Source organism: Mobula hypostoma, chromosome 27, assembly GCF_963921235.1.
Source record: "Mobula hypostoma chromosome 27, sMobHyp1.1, whole genome shotgun sequence".
Classification (NCBI taxonomy): domain Eukaryota; kingdom Metazoa; phylum Chordata; class Chondrichthyes; order Myliobatiformes; family Myliobatidae; genus Mobula; species Mobula hypostoma.
In genome coordinates this window covers 14,911,457-14,933,741 of record NC_086123.1, presented here as the reverse complement: position 1 = coordinate 14,933,741, position 22,285 = coordinate 14,911,457, and the positions used below count along the sequence as shown (strand labels likewise).

The 22,285-nt window shown below is 35.4% G+C and overlaps 1 protein-coding gene across 1 annotated transcript in view; it reads left to right on the top strand.

Moving 5' to 3' along the window:
- ascc2 (activating signal cointegrator 1 complex subunit 2) overlaps positions 1 to 22,285 on the top strand; it is a 51,112-nt gene that overhangs the window by 20,340 nt on the left and 8,487 nt on the right. The window contains exons 5-18 of the mRNA XM_063034482.1: positions 554 to 683; positions 770 to 837; positions 1,373 to 1,483; positions 2,387 to 2,499; positions 4,247 to 4,321; positions 4,710 to 4,817; positions 6,776 to 6,844; positions 7,653 to 7,727; positions 10,200 to 10,389; positions 11,044 to 11,249; positions 14,562 to 14,681; positions 17,142 to 17,360; positions 18,471 to 18,549; positions 21,186 to 21,280. Of these exons, the coding sequence (XP_062890552.1) occupies positions 554 to 683; positions 770 to 837; positions 1,373 to 1,483; positions 2,387 to 2,499; positions 4,247 to 4,321; positions 4,710 to 4,817; positions 6,776 to 6,844; positions 7,653 to 7,727; positions 10,200 to 10,389; positions 11,044 to 11,249; positions 14,562 to 14,681; positions 17,142 to 17,360; positions 18,471 to 18,549; positions 21,186 to 21,280 (1,658 nt within the window). The remainder of the gene's footprint in view (positions 1 to 553; positions 684 to 769; positions 838 to 1,372; positions 1,484 to 2,386; positions 2,500 to 4,246; positions 4,322 to 4,709; positions 4,818 to 6,775; positions 6,845 to 7,652; positions 7,728 to 10,199; positions 10,390 to 11,043; positions 11,250 to 14,561; positions 14,682 to 17,141; positions 17,361 to 18,470; positions 18,550 to 21,185; positions 21,281 to 22,285) is intronic.

The window sequence follows — 22,285 nt, the reverse complement described above, 5'->3', positions numbered from 1 at the left end:
GAATACTGTATAAACGAAAAATCAAGATTAGCTGATAAACCTTATTGCATTGAATAATGATTTAATTATTTCTATATTACCAGGAGTCCTGACAAACATAGAATAGCAGCTTATTTGCTCACTATAATTGGATCCAATATATAATTGTATTAAAACTGTTTATACCATTTTACATTGGGGATTTTTGTGTATTAACTGTGCTTTCTAAAATAAAACAATCACGTCAAAAATGAGCAAAGGTGGTGGAATGCAAATGAAATGTGTGTACAATCAGATTGGCCAGGAATTTGACTAACTTGTAGCCTGCCTTTGTGTGGGTGAATCTTTCAACTACACTTAATGAATATAATCATTCTGCAATTAAAACAAAATGTTTTTGATCCCAGTTATATTTTGCCAATTAAGATTGCACTAATGAATCTATTTGCAGATTAATTTGTCAAAAATATGCAGAGCTAAAGAGCTGTTTCCCTAATTTTTAATTTGGGCTGATAGACGTACATGTAGGTTCGGATGAATCTAATTGTTTTCCAACTATTTTCTTTTTCATTAGGAACACTTCATTACACCCAGTGTTTTTGGAGAAATTATCTATGACGGCTTTCTCTTCGACATCCCAAAAATCTTTGACTTGTGCGTAATATTTGGAAAAGGAAATACTGCTCTTCTTAAGAAAATGATTGGTTAGTCTTGAAGAAATGTGTAGCTTTTTTTGTGAAGGAGGATCTTCATTATTTGGACTTTAATTGATTTTATTTTTAATCCACAGGAAATATTTTTAATCAGCAGCCAAATTATTTTAATGATCTGAATGAAACAGTGCCCACAATCCTCCAGGTATTGAAACTGATTTATGCTTATTCTATAGCTTAATTGACTACAAATTTTTGTAGAGATTGTTATAGGTTGTTGTAAGTTTACTAGAAAAGCATCATTGTTTGTAAACATTTATATCTGGAATACCTTAAAGGTAACTTGTGTTTCGGCAGATTGATTTGAGAATTGTGTAAAAATAGATACAAAATCCTGAGAGTGACTGAGAACACTTGACATTTTCTTTCTGGAAGAAGAATTTAAATCTGACCCTGACTGTAGACATGTATATCACTTCTCAACTATGAGCGTTACATATGAAATAAAGTAACTATTTCCACCTCATTTTCTCAGTACACAATCCACAGCAAGTTTGTGAAATTATTGTGATATATCTTACAAATGCCAGAATCTATCCAGAAAATGTTTCAGCACCCAAGGCTTCCCTCACTAGTGATGTTGCTAATGTGACTCCTGATAGCATGAAAAGGTAAAAATAAAAAAAAATACTGAGTTTGGAAATCTGTAACATTTATGATTTTTTTTTTCATTCTTTAAGGTTTACAGTAACATCTGTGAGAAGTGTGGCCTAAGGCTGGAAAATTATTCCACTTGCCCTCAAAAGATTGATGGTCAAACCAAAGTCTCACCCATGGATATGCCTCTTCAGGTATTGTTCACTTTGTTGATTCTTAAAAATAATTTTAATCGCTAAAGCATTCATATTAGAGCTTTAGCTTTGTAAATGGAAAACAATCTCTCAAAATCTCTTCTGTGTATTTCATATCTTAACCAAGAAGAATAAATATGCTCTAAGCAGTAAAAAATATTTTGGTAAAATTAACAGCTAAGATATTTAAAACAAAATTTGCAGCAAAATGTGTTAGCTCTGATTAGTTCTTTGAACAATCACACACTATTCTGTGTTATTGACTCTACAAGCAGCGTCACTTGTGATTAATTTCTGTGTATGATTTAAAAATGATCACTTTTAAATAAGTTCTTATGAACACAATACTGACTCATATTGTTACCAATAATAGACCTATTGATAAATGTATTTGGGATTGCTTCTATCATGATTATAATTTTGTTTTGTATTCGTATTGGAAATTGTCCACAAATATATTTAAGCAACCCTTTTTTTAAATGACTAGTTGAAAGATGTTTGTTGGAACTTGCCATTTAATCATTACTTCATGACCAAAGCATGCAACATTTTTCAAAATGAATGCTGCTTCTTCTAGCATGTATCACTGCGCCTACAGTATATACTATACCTCTGCTTGATCTCCCATTTAAGTGATTAATGCAATATGATGAGAGCTGGTGTCAATTTTAATTTGAGAGCCATGTGATTACTTGTTCTTTAGAATTATTGGTAAAACAGCGGAATTCTTACAGTCATGGTACTGTATGTTACAGTTAAGCTGCACAAGTTGATCTACTGAAGTTTATTCTGTGTCAGGAGATTTGGGTCTGAGTAATTCTGACAAAATATTTTTTATCTGGTGTGTTATGCAAGTCAGATTGCATTTATGAACAGTGTCATGATAAAATCTTTGCTTTGTAGGAGTTCAAGGATGTCTTGCTGTATCTGTGCGATACCTGCACTACGTTGTTTGCATTCTTGGACATTTTTCCCGAAGCTAGTAGGACGTTCCAAAAGCATGACTTTATACAAAGGTATGAAAGCATAAAGCAAGTCTGCAATAAAGCAAAAAATAAAGCAAATATCCACTGAACTGGACAACATTTGCAGAACTGGTGTTACAAGTTAATGATCTTTCATCAGATTTTGGAAAAGATGAAGAAAATATCTGTGGTAGTGTAGATCAAAAGAGAGAAAAATAATACTAATGGTGTTGCTGTTAGGTAACGAAGGTTTTAGAATTACTGCTAATATCATGAGGTGTTGTGCCTCCTCCCACCCTGCTTTCTATAAGGACTCTATTTCTCTTTACTTCATCTTGATTGTTTCTGCTTGGAAGACCACATTACCGACACATTTGCTTTTGAGATGTCTTCCATGCTCCATAAAAGTAGCTCCCACCAAGTTGACAGTGCTCTCAACCATGTCTGTCTCCTCTCACTCAAGCCCAAGTTAGGGTTCACCTTGTCGTTGCTTTCCATCTCACCATCTACTAGATAATAAGTTGGTAAATCGGCTTAGTATTGTCACATGTGAATAATTTTGTTTTCTTCGGCTTAGTATTGTCACATGTGAATAATTTTGTTTTCTTGATAATTTATTAAGTCCCTTAATAGTTTGTGTTACAGTTAAAGAGAAAGTGTAATTCAGGCAGACATCAGATGCAAGGCTATGATGTGATAGATTGTGAGGTTGAGAGGCCAAGCAGTCCTTGAGCCTGGTGGTATGTGCTTTCAGACTTTTCGCATCTTCTTCCTGATGGAAGGGGGGGGCGAAGAGAGAAGGTCCATGTGGGATGAATTTCCATGCAGTGAATATCTATAATTCCCACCATTGAGGTGTGATCACCTGTTACGCCATTCCCTTTCCTTCCAAAAGGATAGATCTCTTGGTGTCTTCTTGTTTTTCCCTTCCATTTCTAATAACACCCATTCCTCTTTTTGTGGGACCTTCCCATGCAAATTTGGGACGCCACGGTAGTGTAGTGGTTAGCACAGCGCCTTACAGTACACGTGACCTGAGTTCAATACCTGCTGCTGCCTATAAGGAGTTTGTACATTCCCTCTGTGACCGCGTGGGTTTCCTCTGGGTGCTCTGGTTTTCTCCCACAGTCCAAGGATGTACTAGTTGGTAGGTTAATTGGTCATTCTAAATTGTCCCATAATTAGGCTCAGATTAAAATGGGGGATTGCTGGACGGAGTTGTTTGAAGGGCCGGAAGGGCCTAATCTGCACTGTATCTCAATAAGTAAATAACCACCTTCCCATTTGCTTCTACCCTTCCCACCATTCATGGACCATGCTGGATTATTGCTGGATTCCATACTGGGCTGGGGGCTAGCTCCTCTCAACAGTGCTTCTCTCCAGTGTTTGCTGGTGGAAGGCGAGCTGGATTACGTTCGTCTGTGGCTGCACTTGCGTAAGATGAAGAACTGCTGCGGGCTTGTTCTTGCAGAAATATGGCTTCAGAACAGCATCCATCCACTACAACATCTACAGACCATGACACTCAGGGACCTGGGCTATGCATATATTTTTAATTTTTTTTTCTCTCTAGCTATGTTTCTCTGCTGTCATTATTATATGCACCGTATGGTACTGTGTCTTGTAACTTGGACCCAGAGGAACTCTGTTTTATTTGGCTGTATTCATATGTAAAATTGACAATTAAACTTGAACTTGATTTGCCACATAAGTCTAAGTAATTGGGTTTTACCCAAAGTGACATAATAAAGAATTATTATATTTTAATATGTATTTTTGACAATTCTGTTTCTTGCAGATTGACCTCATTTTATGAACTAATCATCCCTGAATTAGAAAACACGATTAAAAAGAGGCAATTTGAAGCAGCTAGGTATGTTTATTCAATGATGGTTTTGAGATATCTTGAGTTTAGATCTTAACCTCTTCTTACTGTTTATCTCAACTTTATTAAGCCAGTCTTCTCCTCCAGCCTTCTGAGGGAGGATTGATATTTCCCTAATGCTCTGATTTTTATGAAATTCAGTGAGAAATTAACTTAGAAATGTCATATTTTATAGCAGCAAGCTGAGAGTTCTGTTTATTTTCTTCTCACTGTTGCTGAAATATCCACTTTAGTTGGATTACAGAAGTCAGGATTTATTGTGTATATACTGACACAGGGTCATGTGGTTTTTTATGTCTTGCTGTGCACCCTTCCCATTCCTTTCACTCCCCACTCATCCATACAAAGTATTAATATTTGAAATTTATCTTTTCAGTATGCAGAATGACTTGTGGAGGCGAGTCTCACACTCAAGGAAGAAAATTATTGAAACTTTTCATCACATCATTAATTACATGTGCCTTCAACCTATATTAGAAAATGGGTAAGGAAGGAGCAAACTAGTTTCGTATATTTTTAAAAGCTTTGTTAGGCTATTCATTGCCACTGTACTGGCAAGTATGCTTTTCAATTTGAAAGATGTTGGAGAATACCTTAACAAAATATTTTCGTATTTAGAGCTAAGTATAATAAATACTGTAGGGTATCCTCAACTTCACTCATAAGTGTGTAGCAATTTTCAATTGAGAGAACACCACAACTCAGTCCAATTGTATTTTATCTAATGTCCATACAAATCCATCTTTCAACAAGGCTTACTAGATGGTGGTCAGGGCCATTTATTTGTTAATTATCTCTCATGGTTAAGTGCCAAATGTTTGTTGGTTTACTGAGACATAACTACAGAATTTGTATGTAGTTCTGTAATGATTTCCATCCAGATAAGATAACAATCTGAAAACTTGCTAAACATAAACTACTTTCACTCCTCAAGAAGATCATTCCACATACACCTCAGATTTAAGAATGACAACAAATAATCAGAAGTTAATTCATTGAATTTTATTTCTGAACAATGTCTTGTGTTGTTAGTGATTTTGTGGGAATGTCAGTCATGCCCAAAAGAAACTAACTTGCATTATTTTAGTTCCTCTTCATAAAACATTTGATTGAATTGTCTTCATGAGGAAACTAGGAACGTAAGTGTACGCAGCTAATTATTACATTTTCCATTGGATGTGTACTCAGTATAAAGAATCACTGAACCAGCCTTTATTAAAAGGGCAGTGCGGCAGAATTGTTAACTGTCACCACTTCTTTGTAATGTTTTCATTAATGTTTGAATGGAAATATAAGGATTGCTTCAAATGTTGAAGTGCTTTTTCCCACATGTTGTGTTGCTAGTAGACTTGACTGTTGCGCTTCTATACTCTATTCATGACCTTCAAAATGGGATATTTGCCAACAAATGAGATCTTTCAAACTTCAATTGTCAATTTCTTTAATCTTGTCCACAATTGCCATCTCCTCCTGCTTCTGTTTCTTCCTCAAAGCAGCAGAATACGAAATAATCTGACCCCGAATATAGGCTTTAAAAGTGTCCCAAAGAGTGTTAACCGAAATATCTTCTGTATGGTTAATTGTAAAAAAAATGAGATCTTTCAAACTTCAATTGTAAAAAGAGAATCTAATAGCTTTCATTGGAAATGCTAAGAATATCTGTCAGAAATTTGGATGTTCTGATATATTAGAAATTTTGGTGGCTGCCAACATTTTGAATACCTCTCTTAGATCTTGTGGGGAGGTCAAAGGATTTATTTTTCACTTTCTCTCAGTGATTGTAAGGTAAATAAAACATACACTAAGTCCTCCCATCATCATTCAGAGTTTATTGTCACCCATCAGATGTACTTTTTTTTATTTAAAATTGTTTAATGGTATACATAGCGCACTGCCTGAAATATCCATTGTTTTTAAAATGCAGCTTCTGTTGCAGGCAGACTAAACCAAACATGATTGCATAAATATAGTGGCATCAATTGAATATAAGCGATTAAATTCTTTATTTTGAGCTTCTGGAACAATTATAAAAGTAAATAGATAATTGGGTATATTCTAATTAAATTTGTACTCCAAGAGACTCTCTTTTTTAATTAAGGATTTCTATTTTCTGTGAAAAAACCTCAAATATAAACTTCATGTCAATATCTGGGTCTCAGGTCCTATTAGTTCTCCTTTAAAAGCTTTAAAAACTTGTATCATTACCCTTCAAACTTCTGAATTTCAAAAAATACACCTCCAGTTATGTAATCATTCCATTTTAAAATAATTTAATCTTTAGATAATCTAAGTGACAGTACTTAAGTATTGCAAATATAACATATGGTGCAAAAAAACTTGTAGGAAATTTATTACAAAAGAGCCATGCAAAGCACTCTCGATAATTTATTATTCTAGATCATTTATTAAGCCCCTTGATAGTTTTGCTTATCTCTTTTATAGGTCTGAACAGAGTCTGACTTTTATAGAAGATTTCCTTCAGATCTTTACTGCTCTACTACACCAAAAAAGGTAAGTGAGCAGTCAAGCTCTAGAAGATTTGCAACATTAGAAAACATTTCCCAGTCAAAGGTTTCAAGTAATTTGGTATGTTAAAGCTTTAAAAGAAGTTATTTAAGGTGCATTAATAGATAGGGTGAAGAAAAGAGAACCTATCCTTTATGTAGTGTCAATTGTAATGTAAAGTACTGGCTGCTGGTGAAGGTCTTTGTTGACCTTGTCTACTCCTTTGGGGAGCTGCTTTGTTATTTAGCATCTTCATTTAATGATGTGCTACATTGGCTGTATATCCAGTTTGAAGGCGAAAGAAGGGAAGAAGGAGTTGCATGATTAGTTTTATTCTGTTAATGTGCCTGTGTTGATTAATAATTGAGCTGTAATGAAGTATGTACCTGATCTGTTCTCCACTGGGTTGCATCACAGTGCTAATAATAAAAATCTACAAGTGAGACAGAGCAAGCTCAAAGAAATATAACAAATATGCAAACCAGTAAACCAGTGCCATGAACAACTGACCCAAATTATTTTGGCATCATTGTGAAATTTGCATACATTGCAAATAATAATTTTATTTTTTTATTTAAAAGAAAGCATATTTGCAAAAAATGCTTATGGAAGCCATCAACATTCTTATAATTACTTATTCCAATGTGTATGAAATAATTTAGGTCAGTTATTTATAATATAAATAGCATGAAATCTGCGAAAAAATGGCAAGGGAAAAATTCTCAGTTCTGAGAATCAGTATATATATCTGCAAGTATTATACATCTGCAAAGACTAACTGTTAATACTAAGAATTTCATAATGCTTTACACAGGTTTTTGACAGACTATGATGAGCAGTTTCCAGTGGCAGATGATATCAGCCTTCTACAACAGGCATTTCCTGCACTGTATCCTTTACTGCTGAACTGAGCTGCTGAAGTAGCAACTGGCAGGAGAAAAAATTGGTATTTTATCAATTTTGGTTTTAAATAATGGTAACTGGCAGCACAGGAACCTGTTCGTTTGTGAACTCTAATCTACTTTTGAAGATAATCTCTGGAATTTTAGGGGCTTTTGAAGAGTAGTTTGAATTCTTTTCCTCTCCACACATTTATGAGTGAAATTATTTGGTGCTGGATGATTCAAGGCTGTGGAATATTACATGCTTCTAACATAAGTTAATAGAGAATTGTCATCATCTTTGATCTAACATACATTACCGTTTTGAGCAAAAGTTACTGAGCATCTGTTGGAAAAATCTAAGTTATAAGTACAGATGAAAAGCCACTTGTTTGCAAGTACTTTAATCCATAAGGTTGTTGCCATCCATACAGCTCTTTCAAGCCATATCATGTTAAAATGAGAACAAAAATGTATTTTGAAGCTGTACTGAACAGCTGATGTGATCAACTAGATAAATTTTACTCTGAAAAAGACTTAATGGGAATATGTTGAAGTTTTTAGAAGTTTTCTGAGCTCTCATGCAACTGGTTCATTGCCAAAGTATCCACCATGTGATAGACCAGCAACTGTATGTTATCTGACTGAATGCTCACATTCTTGCATTTTCACTGTGGTAGGAAGCAAAGAAATGGTTTTAAAGGAAAAAAAATGTACTTTTTGTTTCTTTGGTGTTGTTTTTAGAATTATACACAACAGACTTGGGTAAAAACATTCTATATCTTTTATAATAAAATTTGTGTCTTCCTCTTCACTCAGTAAGGGGTAAGTACTAATGGAGTAGTTTGGAGTATTCCTATTAAGTATCTAATGGTAGAGGTGCAGGAAACTAAATTGACTTTCTAAATGTTGCGTTAACAACAAAAAAAAACAAATAAGATTGTTTAATGTCATTTTCAGTATTCAAGTGAACAAAATACAGTACATTCCAGTTAACTGGGACACACTGGGACCAGTACATTTTGGTCTAATTAAGTGGCTTCTCCAATTAGCTGAGGTTTCATAGAATAGTTTAAAAAACTATTAAAAAACACGAACAACCATTTGCTTAATAAATTAAGAAATACAGAACAAATTAGAGTACCACCAATACAGTCCTATAAAACTGTATTAGTTCCTAATAGCTATTGTTAGAGGAATTTCACCAGACTACATTGCTGTGTTCTTTTGATTGACTGTAAATTAACAAAATCAGTGCAGACATTTTGTGCAGATAATAGTCTGTCTTCACATAATGCTTTCAATGATTGAATCCTCAAAATCTTCTTTTTCATTGTAACATTCAGGATGATTGTTGATACCTTCAAATTCTTTGTAGTTCCTAACTTGTTGAAATAGTGCAATCATTTCATTTTCACTCCAGATGTTTCTGGCATCTCCAAGCCTGAATTCTTGAAAACAGAATAAGCAAAATAGTTTGGGATTATCTAACTACTTATTTCTCACCAAACTATCAGTGACAAAAAAAATCACAGATTTTTGAAAACAAGCATGCAACTGATGCTGTTTAAAAAACATTTGCTCTAAGCACAAGTAGTGTCTAATGGCTGTACAAGTATACGCAACTGATGCTAGTTAGAAACTGTTCGGCAACAGTCTGTTGTCCCAATTAAGTGACATCATGTGCCAAATAAGCGAAGGAAATCCTGGCTACTTTCTCGATTAGGTTTTGTTCTTTAAGAGTTACCCCAAATAAGTAGCTGCCCTGATTAGACAACTGATGGCCAAATTAACCAGAATCCACTGTAGTTGTTACTCTGGATCCAATGCAGCACAAAAAAAGAACAATAAGTGGTTAGTGGGTTGAGCTGTTGATCAGGTTTGCTGTTTGGGGAAAGTTAACGGTTTTTGAGTCTGGTGGTCCTCGTGTAGATGCTATGTAGTCTGCTCCCCGATGGGAGTGGAACGAACAGTCCATGAGCAGGATGGGTGGGATCCTTTATGATGTTACTGGCCCACTGGTACCTTTCAGTACCAGTCTGCCTTTGATGGCAGGTAGGCTTGTGACGATGCTGTGTTGGGCAGTTTTGACTACCCGTTGGAGTGTTGTCCGATCTGCCACAATGCATTTTCTGTATCATGCAGTGGTACAGCATGTTATGATGCTCTCTACTGTGCAGCTTAGAATGATGTGAGTGTAGATCTGCATATTCAGCCTCCTCGGAAAGTAGAGGCGTTCCTGAGCTTTCCTGATTGTGTAGGATGTGTTCAGGACCATGAGAGGTTGTGCAAGATGTTTCCACTGCTGAGATGTAGATGTAGAGATGGGTATTTAACAAAAAGTTGGGGAAAGTTGATTTTAAGTTTACAGTATTTAATTTAGCTATTACTCTTTGTGTTCTAAATCCATGGAAAGTTTTTAATGCTAAGATGTCTATAATATGCAATTTGATTTGCTTCCATCTTAACAAAAATCACAGTGATGAAACCAGGACATCTTACATCATCAAAGCCGTTGACAGTGCTTGGGAAGCTTGTAGCAGGAAGAAACCTGTCTTTGCCACAGGAAATTCTCATATTTCAAGTGCATCTGGTGCCTCTCAGGTTTCAGCTGTAAATGGTGAAGTGGACCAAGTCCTTAAACAGCCAGAACATGAAAATGATGACTATGTGAGTACGAGAGTCACTTTAATTCGCATTCCCAATGGCTTTATGAATTTATTTGGAGACACATGTGCTACATTTGGAAGGTATGTAACTGGCCCGATATAGTTTAGGAATTGAGGATTAGTTGAGAAGGAAAACTTAGTACAATTCTGAAGTTGGTATTCATTCACAAATGTATGGATGGAATATTTTTAAAGCATGAACATACTTTTGCACAGCAGTTAGAATTGCTGGATATTCTCACATGTTTTTGGTTAATATTACTGTTGTTATTTGACAGATATTCCCTTCTCCAGTTTTACAATTTCCTTCTTGGAAGAACAAAGGATGACTGCTGCTGTAATTGCACCTCCTGCCTGTGTTGTCTGGGGAGTGTAATTACAAGTTTATGCAGCTATTTCCTATTATAAATTTGGCTAAAAGAATTTATAATATGAATTGACATGGTACATACAGAAAATATGTTTTAATAATATTTGAATTTTAATAAGAGTAAATATTGATTTTAATTTTAATTTCAGTGACATTAGGTGCCAGTAAATTTTATTTAGTTTGACTTTAATTAATGTTCATTGTAGTTTAGATTGAGATATAAAATGAGTAACTTTTAGAATTAATTGTAAATGGTTTTTTTTTAATTCCTGTTTTGACATATAGTGTGAAGGTGCAGCTGCAGCAAAGGTAACAGGAGTAGAGCTGGAATCTTTAGTTTCTCAAGTGAAGGACATTTTACCACATCTTGGAGAAGGCTTCATCCTTGAATGCTTGGAGGAATACAATTATGACACAGAAAAAGTAATCAATAATATCCTTGAAAATAAAATATCACCTTCACTTCAAACAGTAGATCAATCTCTTCCAAGGTAATAAATTAAGATTAGCTATTCTAAATTGAAGTTTTGCTGGCATAGTACAGTCCTTGAATTAAGTAAAAACTCTTGTCTAATTATAAATTTGAATATTCTTTGATATCAAGGATCTTTAAATTATTCTGAGTTTTTCTGGACATGCCATAGGTTTTGTACATTCCACTCAGTGACTGACGCTCGACGGATATTGTGCCCTTGATCCTGGAATCTGAACACACCAATACTTTAAGAAAAAGACATCATGTTAGCCTGTGTACTATGCAATACATGGGACATGATACAATCATAGTCATACTTTATTGTTCCCGAGGGAAATTGGGTTTCGTTACAGTTGCACCAACCAAGAATAGAGTATAAATATAGCAATATAAAACCATAAATAATTAAATAATAATATGTAAATTATGCCAGGAAATAAGTCCAGGACCAGTCTATTGACACAGGGTGTCTGACTCTCCAAGGGAGGAGTTGTAAAGTTTGATGGCCACAGGCAGGAATGACTTCCTATGACGCTCAGTGTTGCATCTCGGTGGAATGAATCTCTGGCTGAATGTACTCCTGTGCCCAACCAGTACATTATGTAGTGGATGGGAGACATTGTCCAAGATGGCATGCAACTTGGACAGCATCCTCTTTTCAGACACCACCGTGAGAGAGTCCAGTTCCATCCCCACAACATCACTGGCCTTACGAATGAGACTCCCTCCTTTGTGCTACTGAACCAAAATCCTGTCAAAAGATCAGCGGCCTCCACTGGTGCTCCCCAGCATTGAATCATTGATTTGATCTGACAAGACTGCCTGTGAGGTCTGGTGTGGGATGAGCTGTAGTGAGAAGTATTGTGGCTCCATGCTTTGATCTGTGTCTTAAAGCCAAGTGATGGCCTTCACAATAGGTACATGCCATTATTGGGAATAAGCAATGGCACATTTTCCCTTGTCACTTCCAGATGAATCTAATGGAAACTGTTGGCCCTCTGTCTTTCTTTGGCTGAACTACTCTTCTTGTCCCAGAGATTGCAGTCTATAGTAATTTCAACACATGGTGTGAGTCCCAAATGGCTGCAGGGTTGCAGTCATCATGCCTGCCACAGGCCAGACCTTAGCCCCTCACCTCAGTGCTGATCAGCCACACAGCTCCTCCAAGCCTGACCAACACCAGCCCTTGCAGGCAGCCGCTCCACAACAAGTAGTGGGACAAATCATTGGTAGATTCACAATAGATTCTCTCCACAACAAAGCACAAGTTGAAGAAAGAGCAGAGTGACCTAGTTTCTTAGAAGGTTCCTGGTACAAGGAAGAGGTTAGTTCGGAGGTCACACCAGAGTGCCAGTGCAGCAATGCCATTAGTAATACATTCCTCTGTGAATATAATGCTATAGTAACTCATCTTAGTATTTATTCCATTAGCGTTTATTTTCCTGGGAATGCATCCTCTACGCAAAGTGAGGTACCAAAGAATTTCCTGATGAAAGTACAGTTTGGTGGTAGCTTATTAGCAAGAGGGTGTAGTTTTGCAGGTGAAAACCTAATTGGCATGCTAAATCATGAAGTTTAATACTTGTAAAATTTTCTGCTTCTTAAGTTCATACTCTCAAAAAGAATTCTTTCATCGTAGTTTTAGGTTTTCCATTTGACTTGGCTTCCCAATTTAAAATCAAAACTTAGGTTTACTGGGAAATAAGTATCCAAAGAACGTTTAAATCAAGTGCTTACAAAAGCTGTAAAGTACCATTGTGAAAACATGAAATGGTAGCATTGTTAAGTTTTGATTAATTTATTCCATGAAGGAATGAGTAAGAAATATGATTTGTTTAGAGAATATTGCATCCATCTTCATTCTTAATTTCAAGATGTAATTATTTTGAAATCAAGCTAAATTTTATTACGTTATCTGATTACATATTTATGGTAAAATATGTTTCCAGCTGTTAAATTTTTCCCTTGGGCATGATTAATTTTCTAGCAGGAATCTAAAACTGGAATCTTTGATGATGTTGTTCACAGTGGTTTCTGAATATGTTAGTTGATGTGTTCAGTTGTCTTTGTTGCAATTAGGATTCTCCAAATGTATCCAGAATCCAGGGTTTATCACAATCAAACAATAAAATTTGTACAGTTTGAATTTGTCACTTTTATGATCCATTTAGTACAGCTAATGGAGTTAATGTGATTGCAGAGTTTTTTCCCCCATGTAGTCAGTTTAAATATGTCTAATTACCACTTTATTTAGTTAGCTATTTGTTTGGTTCACTTATACTTAAAATATTTGCAAGAATTACTGTGGAATTTCTACTGTTTATATTTCACTTCTGATTTTGTTAACTCAAAACAAGTTAAAATAATAGCAAATCACAATGGGAAAATTAGGAATTGTGCAAATCAAAATTGTTGGTTCAATATATTCCCTGAATCACAATGCCTCAGTGGTGTTATTCATGCCCATGTTTAAGCTTGCAAGAAATGATGCATAGCCTTTTCTAAATCATATTCAGTTAATGTTCACGATACCTGTTTTGAATTAAGTTTGGTCATGTGTTCACTGGTAAGAACTGACCAGCAAAGGTAGCTGTTCAGATTTCATCAATTAATGCCATTTTATGTTTAAGATTCAAAATTGTAAAGGGTATCATTTTAAGTTTACAGGTAATGGAATATGTTCATTAATAAAAAATGTTAATTTTTTTTGGCTATCATTCTATGACCATGTAACAAAAACAGAAGTTGACATATTCAGGTCAACTTACAGCAATGCCTCTGATAAATTCTGTGGCATGGTATCACTATTGTTTTTAAATGGGATTATTCTTTGTTTCACCTTAACCAACTATTCTCTGAGAAATAAAATATTTTGTGAAGTTTTCACTGGGTCATTTTGTGCTGACTCTTTAAATGGGATAATTCTGACCAATTGAAAGACTAATTGCAGGTTGGCTTCGTATAAAGTTCATTCTTCTTTTCCCCTTACACAACATTTTCCTGGAATCTCTTGAAAGTAATTGGAATGGCTCAATAACAAATTTTCAGACTCTGTGTGTGTATGTGTGTGTACATATATGTATACACATACATAACAAACAAACACACACACACACTATATATTCTGAAAAAACTTGATTTTCCACTTCATCTTTCAGTTTAGCGTTGAATATTTAAATCTCATAATCCTGCGTTTAATTGGTCTACATACAGTCTAAAGTCAAATACCGGTTTAGGAATATGTTCTTGAAATGTTTAGTAATGTGAAGTGTAAGTTGCAATACTCCATGAAACAAAGTCTAACAAGTATGATTTTTGTGTTCATTAGGCAGGTGAACCAGAACCAGGAATCAATTCTGTCAACCAGACGAAATGTTTTTGACTATGATGAGTTTGATGTTTACACTAGAAATACTGTAGACCAGAGCAAAATCTGGAAAGGCAAGAAGTAAGTTTGACATTCCAAATCAAAATTTGACCTTTTAATAGTTATTGTAGATATGTTGGACTAAATCTTTATGATTTATTCTGAATCTTTGTTCTTTTATTTAGAGCTTTAAGGTAAGCCAACAAAATATATTCTACAGTAAAAAAAAATGCCATTGTCCTTGTAACTCAGAGGTCAATTAAAGACCATATACTTCCCAGGTTTAATTGTGCAACTTATTTTTGGGAAAATGAAATCTCAGCTACAGTATTGTGGGTAATTAGTTGACAAACCACTGTCATCAGGAAATGTGGGTTGGTGAGGGAATGTATTTGTGATTCAATGCAAAACTTTTCATTTCTCTCAAAAGCACTTGAATAAGTTGTAGTTCCCTAAATTCATGCATATCTTGCCTGAGATTTTTACTTGACTCTCTCCAATCAGGTTTCTGCCCTCACCACAGTACTGAAGCAATATTGATTACAATTACAACATGTATGCTCTCTCTTCTCAGTTTGCTCTTATGATCATTCATCTTATAGATAGAATCAAGATTGATCAATAAAGAATCACATCTTTGGGGGGGAAGAATTGAGAGCTGAAAATCACTATGAAAGTTTTATTCTTCATTACAGACATTGTTTTCTATTGTGTATTGTACAAACTACATGTTTTTAAATTTTTTTGAAATATGGAACTCTGGATATCTTGTAATGGAAATTGGTCTCATCAGTGAGAGGTCATATCAGACTCTGCCCTTTATCTTAACCATTTGCAATCATCCTAAATGTAAGAGCAGATTATTACCATAGTGTACAAAACGTATTCATCTTTACAATCTCTGACATAATGCAAAATTAAAAACTTTAGTTTAATTGACTATTTTCTCATTTTCAATTAAACTAAAGCTACACAAACTAACTTGATGTAGTATTCTATGCTAAGGGACTCATTAGAACTGTCGGATAACTGAAATAACTGTTACTGGTTTTATTTATAGATACAAAACTTGTTAAGAGATGGAAAACAGCACCCAATATGTGAAATTGTTATTTTTCAGTTTACAGAGAATTACAAGATGTTATCTGCCTCTTCTATTAGAGTTGATTTTGGTACCACTGTTCGTTCTGATGACATTATGTCTTGGCAGAGAATATAGAGTGTAATTTTAAAGATGACAAAACTTAATGCAGGAAACAATAACAATAGCAGGAAATCATAAGCTGGTGAAATGGGGACATAAATGGCAGATCCATCTTAATGAAATGAAGCACATGCATTTTGTTAGGAAAGATGTGGAAGCAAATATTAACCGCATGATATATTTTGGAAGTGGGAGCAGGAATCAAGAGATCTGGGCTGTATCTTCAGTTTTGAAAGAAGCCGACTAAGCAAATAAAAAAAATTGTTTTAAAGAAGGCATATAAAATCATAGCAGACTTATACTAATTGAAGAAGAGCTACCCTACCTTTACTGCACTAGATGATACAACAGGTGACAGTTCTTATCTAATAACTTGGTAAAATGCGGTGAGAGTTTTTTCCCCTACACTCTTTAAGATGGCGTGCTCAATATATCCTCTGCATAGAAAATAAATCTATTGCTTCTCTTGCCTGTGGCCATCCTATTAATTACATTTAAATCAGTGGTGCCTGCTTTTTCTACAATTTAAAGAGAACAAAGCCCTTTCCATTTCCGTTTATATAGTTCCTGAGCCCTAGGCATATGATTTAAAAACTGAGCTGTGGAGACCAAAAGCTAGTGAATTGCAAAATTCCCTTGACATTCACTGGTTAAGACTCAACTGGACTATTTTTATTATTATGATGTTCAATTCTGAGCATCAGACAGTAGGAAAGGAGTCAAAGAATGTGTAGAGTACGTTTGCTAGAATTGTCCTGGGACGAATGATCTTAGAGAAGCCAGATTATTATCCTAAGAGCAGATAAGATGGAGGTATTTGGGAGCAGTGTTTGAAGTTGTAAATGGGATTGAGATGCTCCTTAGACAGTACCTTGGGATCAAAAATGATTTGCTTCTACTGTGGTTCTGAGAGTTCTGAAGTAACTGACAAGGCTAATCCTGGAACCCCGGACTCACTACAAATGGGGCAGGAGAAGCCTGATGGGTCGGGTTGGTGAGTAGTGAAGTCCTTTGCTGTGATGGAGCTTGGAGCTGTGTGCTTGTTTTGGGAGTCCAGTGTTGTGATGAGATGATATTGACCTGAGAGGAAACAGGAAGGCAGCAATGTTTGTTTGGTTACACTGTCAATGGATGGGAGTATTTTGTGAAGGCAGCACTGATGGTAGCTTCCCAGTGTGCATACTGCAGGTAGTGTGTGTCTCCGGAAAAGATCACTGCAGCCAATAACCTACAAGCGATTTCATTTTCTTGCACAGATAACAATTTAATTAAATTTATGAGATGAACACAAAATATGCTGTGAGATTTTCACTAGGATTGTATTTTCATCTTTGCAGAAAAGGAGAAAGTGGGAAAGCGCTGCTTGATGATAAAACTCACATTGCACAACAGAAGGAAAGATATAATACTTATAGTATAGTTGTAGAGGATGTGCCTGTAGAAGATGGAGTTCAGTTTTATGGGGATGAATATGATGACGAATATGATGACACGTATGACGTTAATCAAATTGGGGCAAATGACGTGGATTCTGATGATGAACTTATCAGCAGAAGGTAGGATGAATGGTAATATGCGATAATGTGATTGATACCTTATTTAGAAACCTGCGTGTTACCAAGGGTATTTCTGATGTTCAGTCTATTAATATAAAACCTGTTGTTAATTACTAAACTCATAATATTTGATTGTGTTTTTCAATATTGCACTTTGAAATTATTTACAGATACTCTTTTTGTTTAGCTGTATGTATTATTGATGTAAAAGTACACCCTTGTTAAGTTTATGGAGGATAAACTAATGAAAGCACAGTGGTATCATTTTCTTTTGCCGTTGAGTTGATAACTTTATAATCTCTCTATCCTTGCTTTCTGTCTCAATCCAGAAAATTAAGGGTAAAAGCTGGCATGATCCAGAAGGGTTGTAGCCAATTAGCTACAAGTGAGTAGTTTCTCATGTTGTGTGAAGCCAAGGCTCTCTGCCCATGAGGGAATTTGTGTACAGGGTATATCCCAGCAGGAAGGTTTTCACCAGCCTTCAGGCAGATCTTTTTACATACATGAGGGTAATATATGATTTCATTTGAAAGGCTTTGAAGAAAAGTGAACCAAGGATTTTATAGTTCTATAAAAGGAGTTTGTTCCTTTAGACTCAGAAGAAAGTTTAGTAAGTCAGTAAAAGTTAATTGATGTATTGTCAACAAACTGAGAAGAAAATATTACAATGACAGCCAAATGGCATGATGTGGAATTTAAGTAAGGAAAAGATAGAATTTCATGAGAGTAAAGATTTCCAAGTTTGAAATTGTTAAACAGTAAATGTATTTTGTATAGAGGGTGTGCATATAGATGCAAAGTATATTATAGATTGATTATGTAGAAGCTCAACAGTCAATTTAAAGGGACATGTGTGCTCCAACGTTTTCAAGACTTTAGCATTTTTTCCATCTAGGACAAGGAAGCCAGTGCGGAATTGAAATTAGGCTCCTGTAATTGAGGAATTGTCTTCAATAGTCTGTTCTTTATGCATTTGACATACATCTCCAGGAACCAAATGTAATAATTTTTAAATTGGACAGGTGCATTTTGAAGCTCAGTGGCATTCACAAATAAAAAGCTTTACTTGTCTGTGTGTGCACCATAATCCACTTGCTTGTTTTCCCACAGACCATTTACGATCCCTCGTGTTCTACGACAGAAAGAGGAAGTAGAAGAGGAAGAGGAAGCTGAAGATGAAGTGCCAAAGGTAATGCAAATTATTTAGACCAATGAAATCCAATTTGTGCAATTTTGCAACTTATGGAAGCTGATGCACAGACTAATATTCCATTTACTTTACAATTATGTTTTGATATTCTTCTAGCTTGTTTTTGATTCCCAGGGTGGGATTGGTGATTGTATTTGAATACCTTTTGTGTCTTTCTATATTAATTCAAATAATGGAGTTGCACCGAAGACAAATTCGAGATGAATCATTCTAAGCTTAATATCTTCTCCCTGATCGTTCCCCTAAGGTATTCACTAGTTTAGAACATAGAACAATAGAGCACAGGAAAAGGCCTATCTGCACCAACCATGATGTTAAACTAAACTATTCCCATCTGCTTGCAATGTCCATATCTCTCTGCGCCCTGCCTGTTTTTGTGTTTGTTTTAGAAGTTGCTACCATGTCTGCTTTCACCACCTTCTCTGGCAATGCATTCTAAGCACCTACTACTCTCTATGTACAAAAAAAAAATTTGCTTTGCAAATCTCACTTAAACCTATTTCCTCTAAAATGGAGACATTTCTTCCAACCTTGGAAATGGGCTGTGATTATCTACTTTTTCTTTGACTCTTAATACTTCATAATTTTCACACCTCCACCTCTGAGTATTGAGACAAAATTATCCAGGTTTGACCAACCTCTCCTTTATAGCTATAACTGTCCAGTCCAAGCAACATCCCAGTGAACCTCCTCTGCACCCTCTCCACTTCCTTTTTATAATGTGGTGACCAAAACGACACACAGTACTCCAAATATGGCCTGCCTAAGATTTATGCAGCTGCTACTCAGGAAGCATATCTTATTGAATATTAAGTGGCATATTTGCATTTGGAATAACAAGCTTTCCAATTGTCTGTCACTTTCTTTCCTGTATTTGTACTTACATTTATTTGGTTTGTCCCCGCATTCGTTTAAAACATTTTCAACATCTGCTAGTTGCAATCCAATTTGGTTTGGCCTATTTCGTCTCTTCTCAATGTGCAGCATTTAGAAAAATAATTATGTTACTCTAAGTCAAATTATTTATGAAAAACAAACTGCAAATTCTGACAATCTGAAATTCTGTAATACTGGAATTATTCAGTGGGGAGAGAAACAGGATTAAAGTTTCAGGTTGATGACATTTCTTCAAAACTAATCTTTCATTTCATTCACAAACACTTTACAATAAAGGCAAGACTTGGATTTGTTTAAGCAATTTTCCAAAATGAAAGGCAATTTAGAACCTACCCGTAGCACTTTGCCAAGAAATTCTTTTCACTCTAAAGGCCAATATGTTAGAACTCGGCAGAAGTATTTGTAACTTATTTAACCGTAACATTTGAGGATATTCAGTACACATTCACACAGATTTTTGTCAAATAATCATTTCTTTTGAGAGGCACTCCATTGGGATTTTGTTTTTTTTTGGGGAAGAAAATAAAGTTTTCTATCAAAGCTCTGCTTTTGTTCTATTTAAATGAGAAACACAATCAATCTGTTAAGTTTACCCAGTGCCGTCCAGTTCTTTCACCAACACTACAAATTATGTAATCCTGTTCACATTAAATGACATGGTGGGAGAAAGTAACTGTTTTCATAAAGTCTCTCAGCCTATTGAGTTTATGCCCAAAGTAATCTAATTAACTCCCATATCCTTCCTCTGCATCTGTTCAGTAACTCTTTTTTTCAATCAAGTATTTTATCTGTTCCCCTTTGAAGGAAAGGGAGCTGGAAAGATCAGCACAAGGATGTTTCAGAACAAATATTACTTTTCTCCTGCCACAGATTCTTACCATACTGACACAGAAATCGGCACATCTTGTCTCATCGTTTTCCCATATCTGCCATCCTATCAGGCACTGCATCCTAATGTATTAGATTAAAATATTTTCCTTATGAATCCATCTTGCCTTTTACCTTAAGTTAATGCACTCTGGTTCAGCAATTGGAAATGATTTCTGCTTGTTTGCTGACTAAAAATTAAACGATTTTCACTCTTGCATCAAGTCTCCTGTTAGTCTGATTCTACTGTTGGGGGTGGGGGCAATAAACTCAGCGTCCCAGTCTCTCTATATAACTGCAACTTCTCATCCTCTACAGTAGTTTGAGTAAATCGCTACAGTTCTCTTCCCAAAGTTTTTCATTCTTCGAAAACTGTGGTTAATTACTGAAATATCTTCATGCAGAAATGTGGATTGAATGCATAAATGAAAATAAACTACTCATAAAATTAAAATAAAATTTCCAGGTTTGAAGTTGTTACTTCGATTGTTTAAACACAAAAATCCACTGCTCTGATTATAAAGGCTATTTAAATAGGGTGGAGATGTATATCCCATGTAGTTATTTTTAATATTCCGATACATATAAAACTATTGTTTAAAATTTGAAAACCAAAAAAAACTGCAGACTTTGAAAATTGAAATTAAAATAGAACAGAGTGGAAATACACAGCATGCTTGCTAAATCCAGCATATTTTCAGCTTATTCTATTGTTCAGATTGTTGGGGAATGAATGATGGTTCTGAATGTAAACCAGCAAGCTACCAAAGATCTGTATCTGTGAAGGCAAAAAGAATGGTGTTTGAGAGTGCTGAAAAATGTGATGATTAATGGATTGTTGTAATTTCCAGGAGGAAGGACCGAAGAGGGATCTATTTGTGCAGGACCCAGCATTGCTGAGAGAAAAGGCTGAAGCAAGGCGTGCTGCTTTCTGTGCAAGAAAAGGGTAAGGAGGCGTGGCCGAGCAAAGAAAACATGTTTGAGGTGTTATTATAATAGTGTCTTTGTCATATTATCTTTTCAAGTCATTTTCCTTAACAGTCTGTCGTGCATGTTTAATTGTTGTGGATATGCCACTTCCCAGCACCATAGCCCGAGTGGATGTCATGTTTATAGTATGGAGATTCATTGACATTTGTCCCCTTGCGGGCACTCAGAGTTGTATATGGTATATATGCTTTGATAATATATTGAACTTTGAACTTTGGAGGGTACATACCTGTGAGTGTTCAGACTCACTCCAGGGACAAAGTTCTCCAAGAATGAGTGCAGATTTCGGAGTAATTACTTTCTAAGTGTAGTAGAGAAGCACTGCAGCCACATTTACATGCCTATTTTATTTATATTCTGATTTTACTTAATTTTACATGCTTTAATTTCATTTCACGAAGGAAAAATATGCATGCATTTACAAAATATTGATTAAGATACAGTAAAATTAGTTGAAAGTGCCATCATGCGTGGCAGTGTTTACTCTAGTGTCTATTTTATTTTTCAAGCTCCTCTCCTGATGGTTTGACTTTTAAACCTGAAGCAACAAGATCATTTGTTTGGGGGAGCACATTCGCGCAGCAGAGTTATTGCTGCCGCCTCACTGCTCCAGTGTCCCAGGATTAATCCTGACCTTGGGTGCTACCTCTGAAAAATTTACATGTTCTTCCTGCATCATCTGCAAGGATGTGTTGGTTTCCTCCCACATTAGTTTAAACATAAATCTTCAGTCTTCGAAAAATTTGGTGCTATTTTTACTTCGATGATTCTAAAGTTGAAAATAAAAGAGGAGGATATAATTCATATTAAGAGAAAAATCTTATTGAGGTATTAAGTATTTTCTTCCTTATGGCTTATATGGAAATTCCAAGTTTGCCATCTGGGTGTTGGTTGGCAAGGCTTGCAGTTAAGGTGACTAACACCTTCCTGAGATTGCATTGACACAGAGCTACCCAAAGCA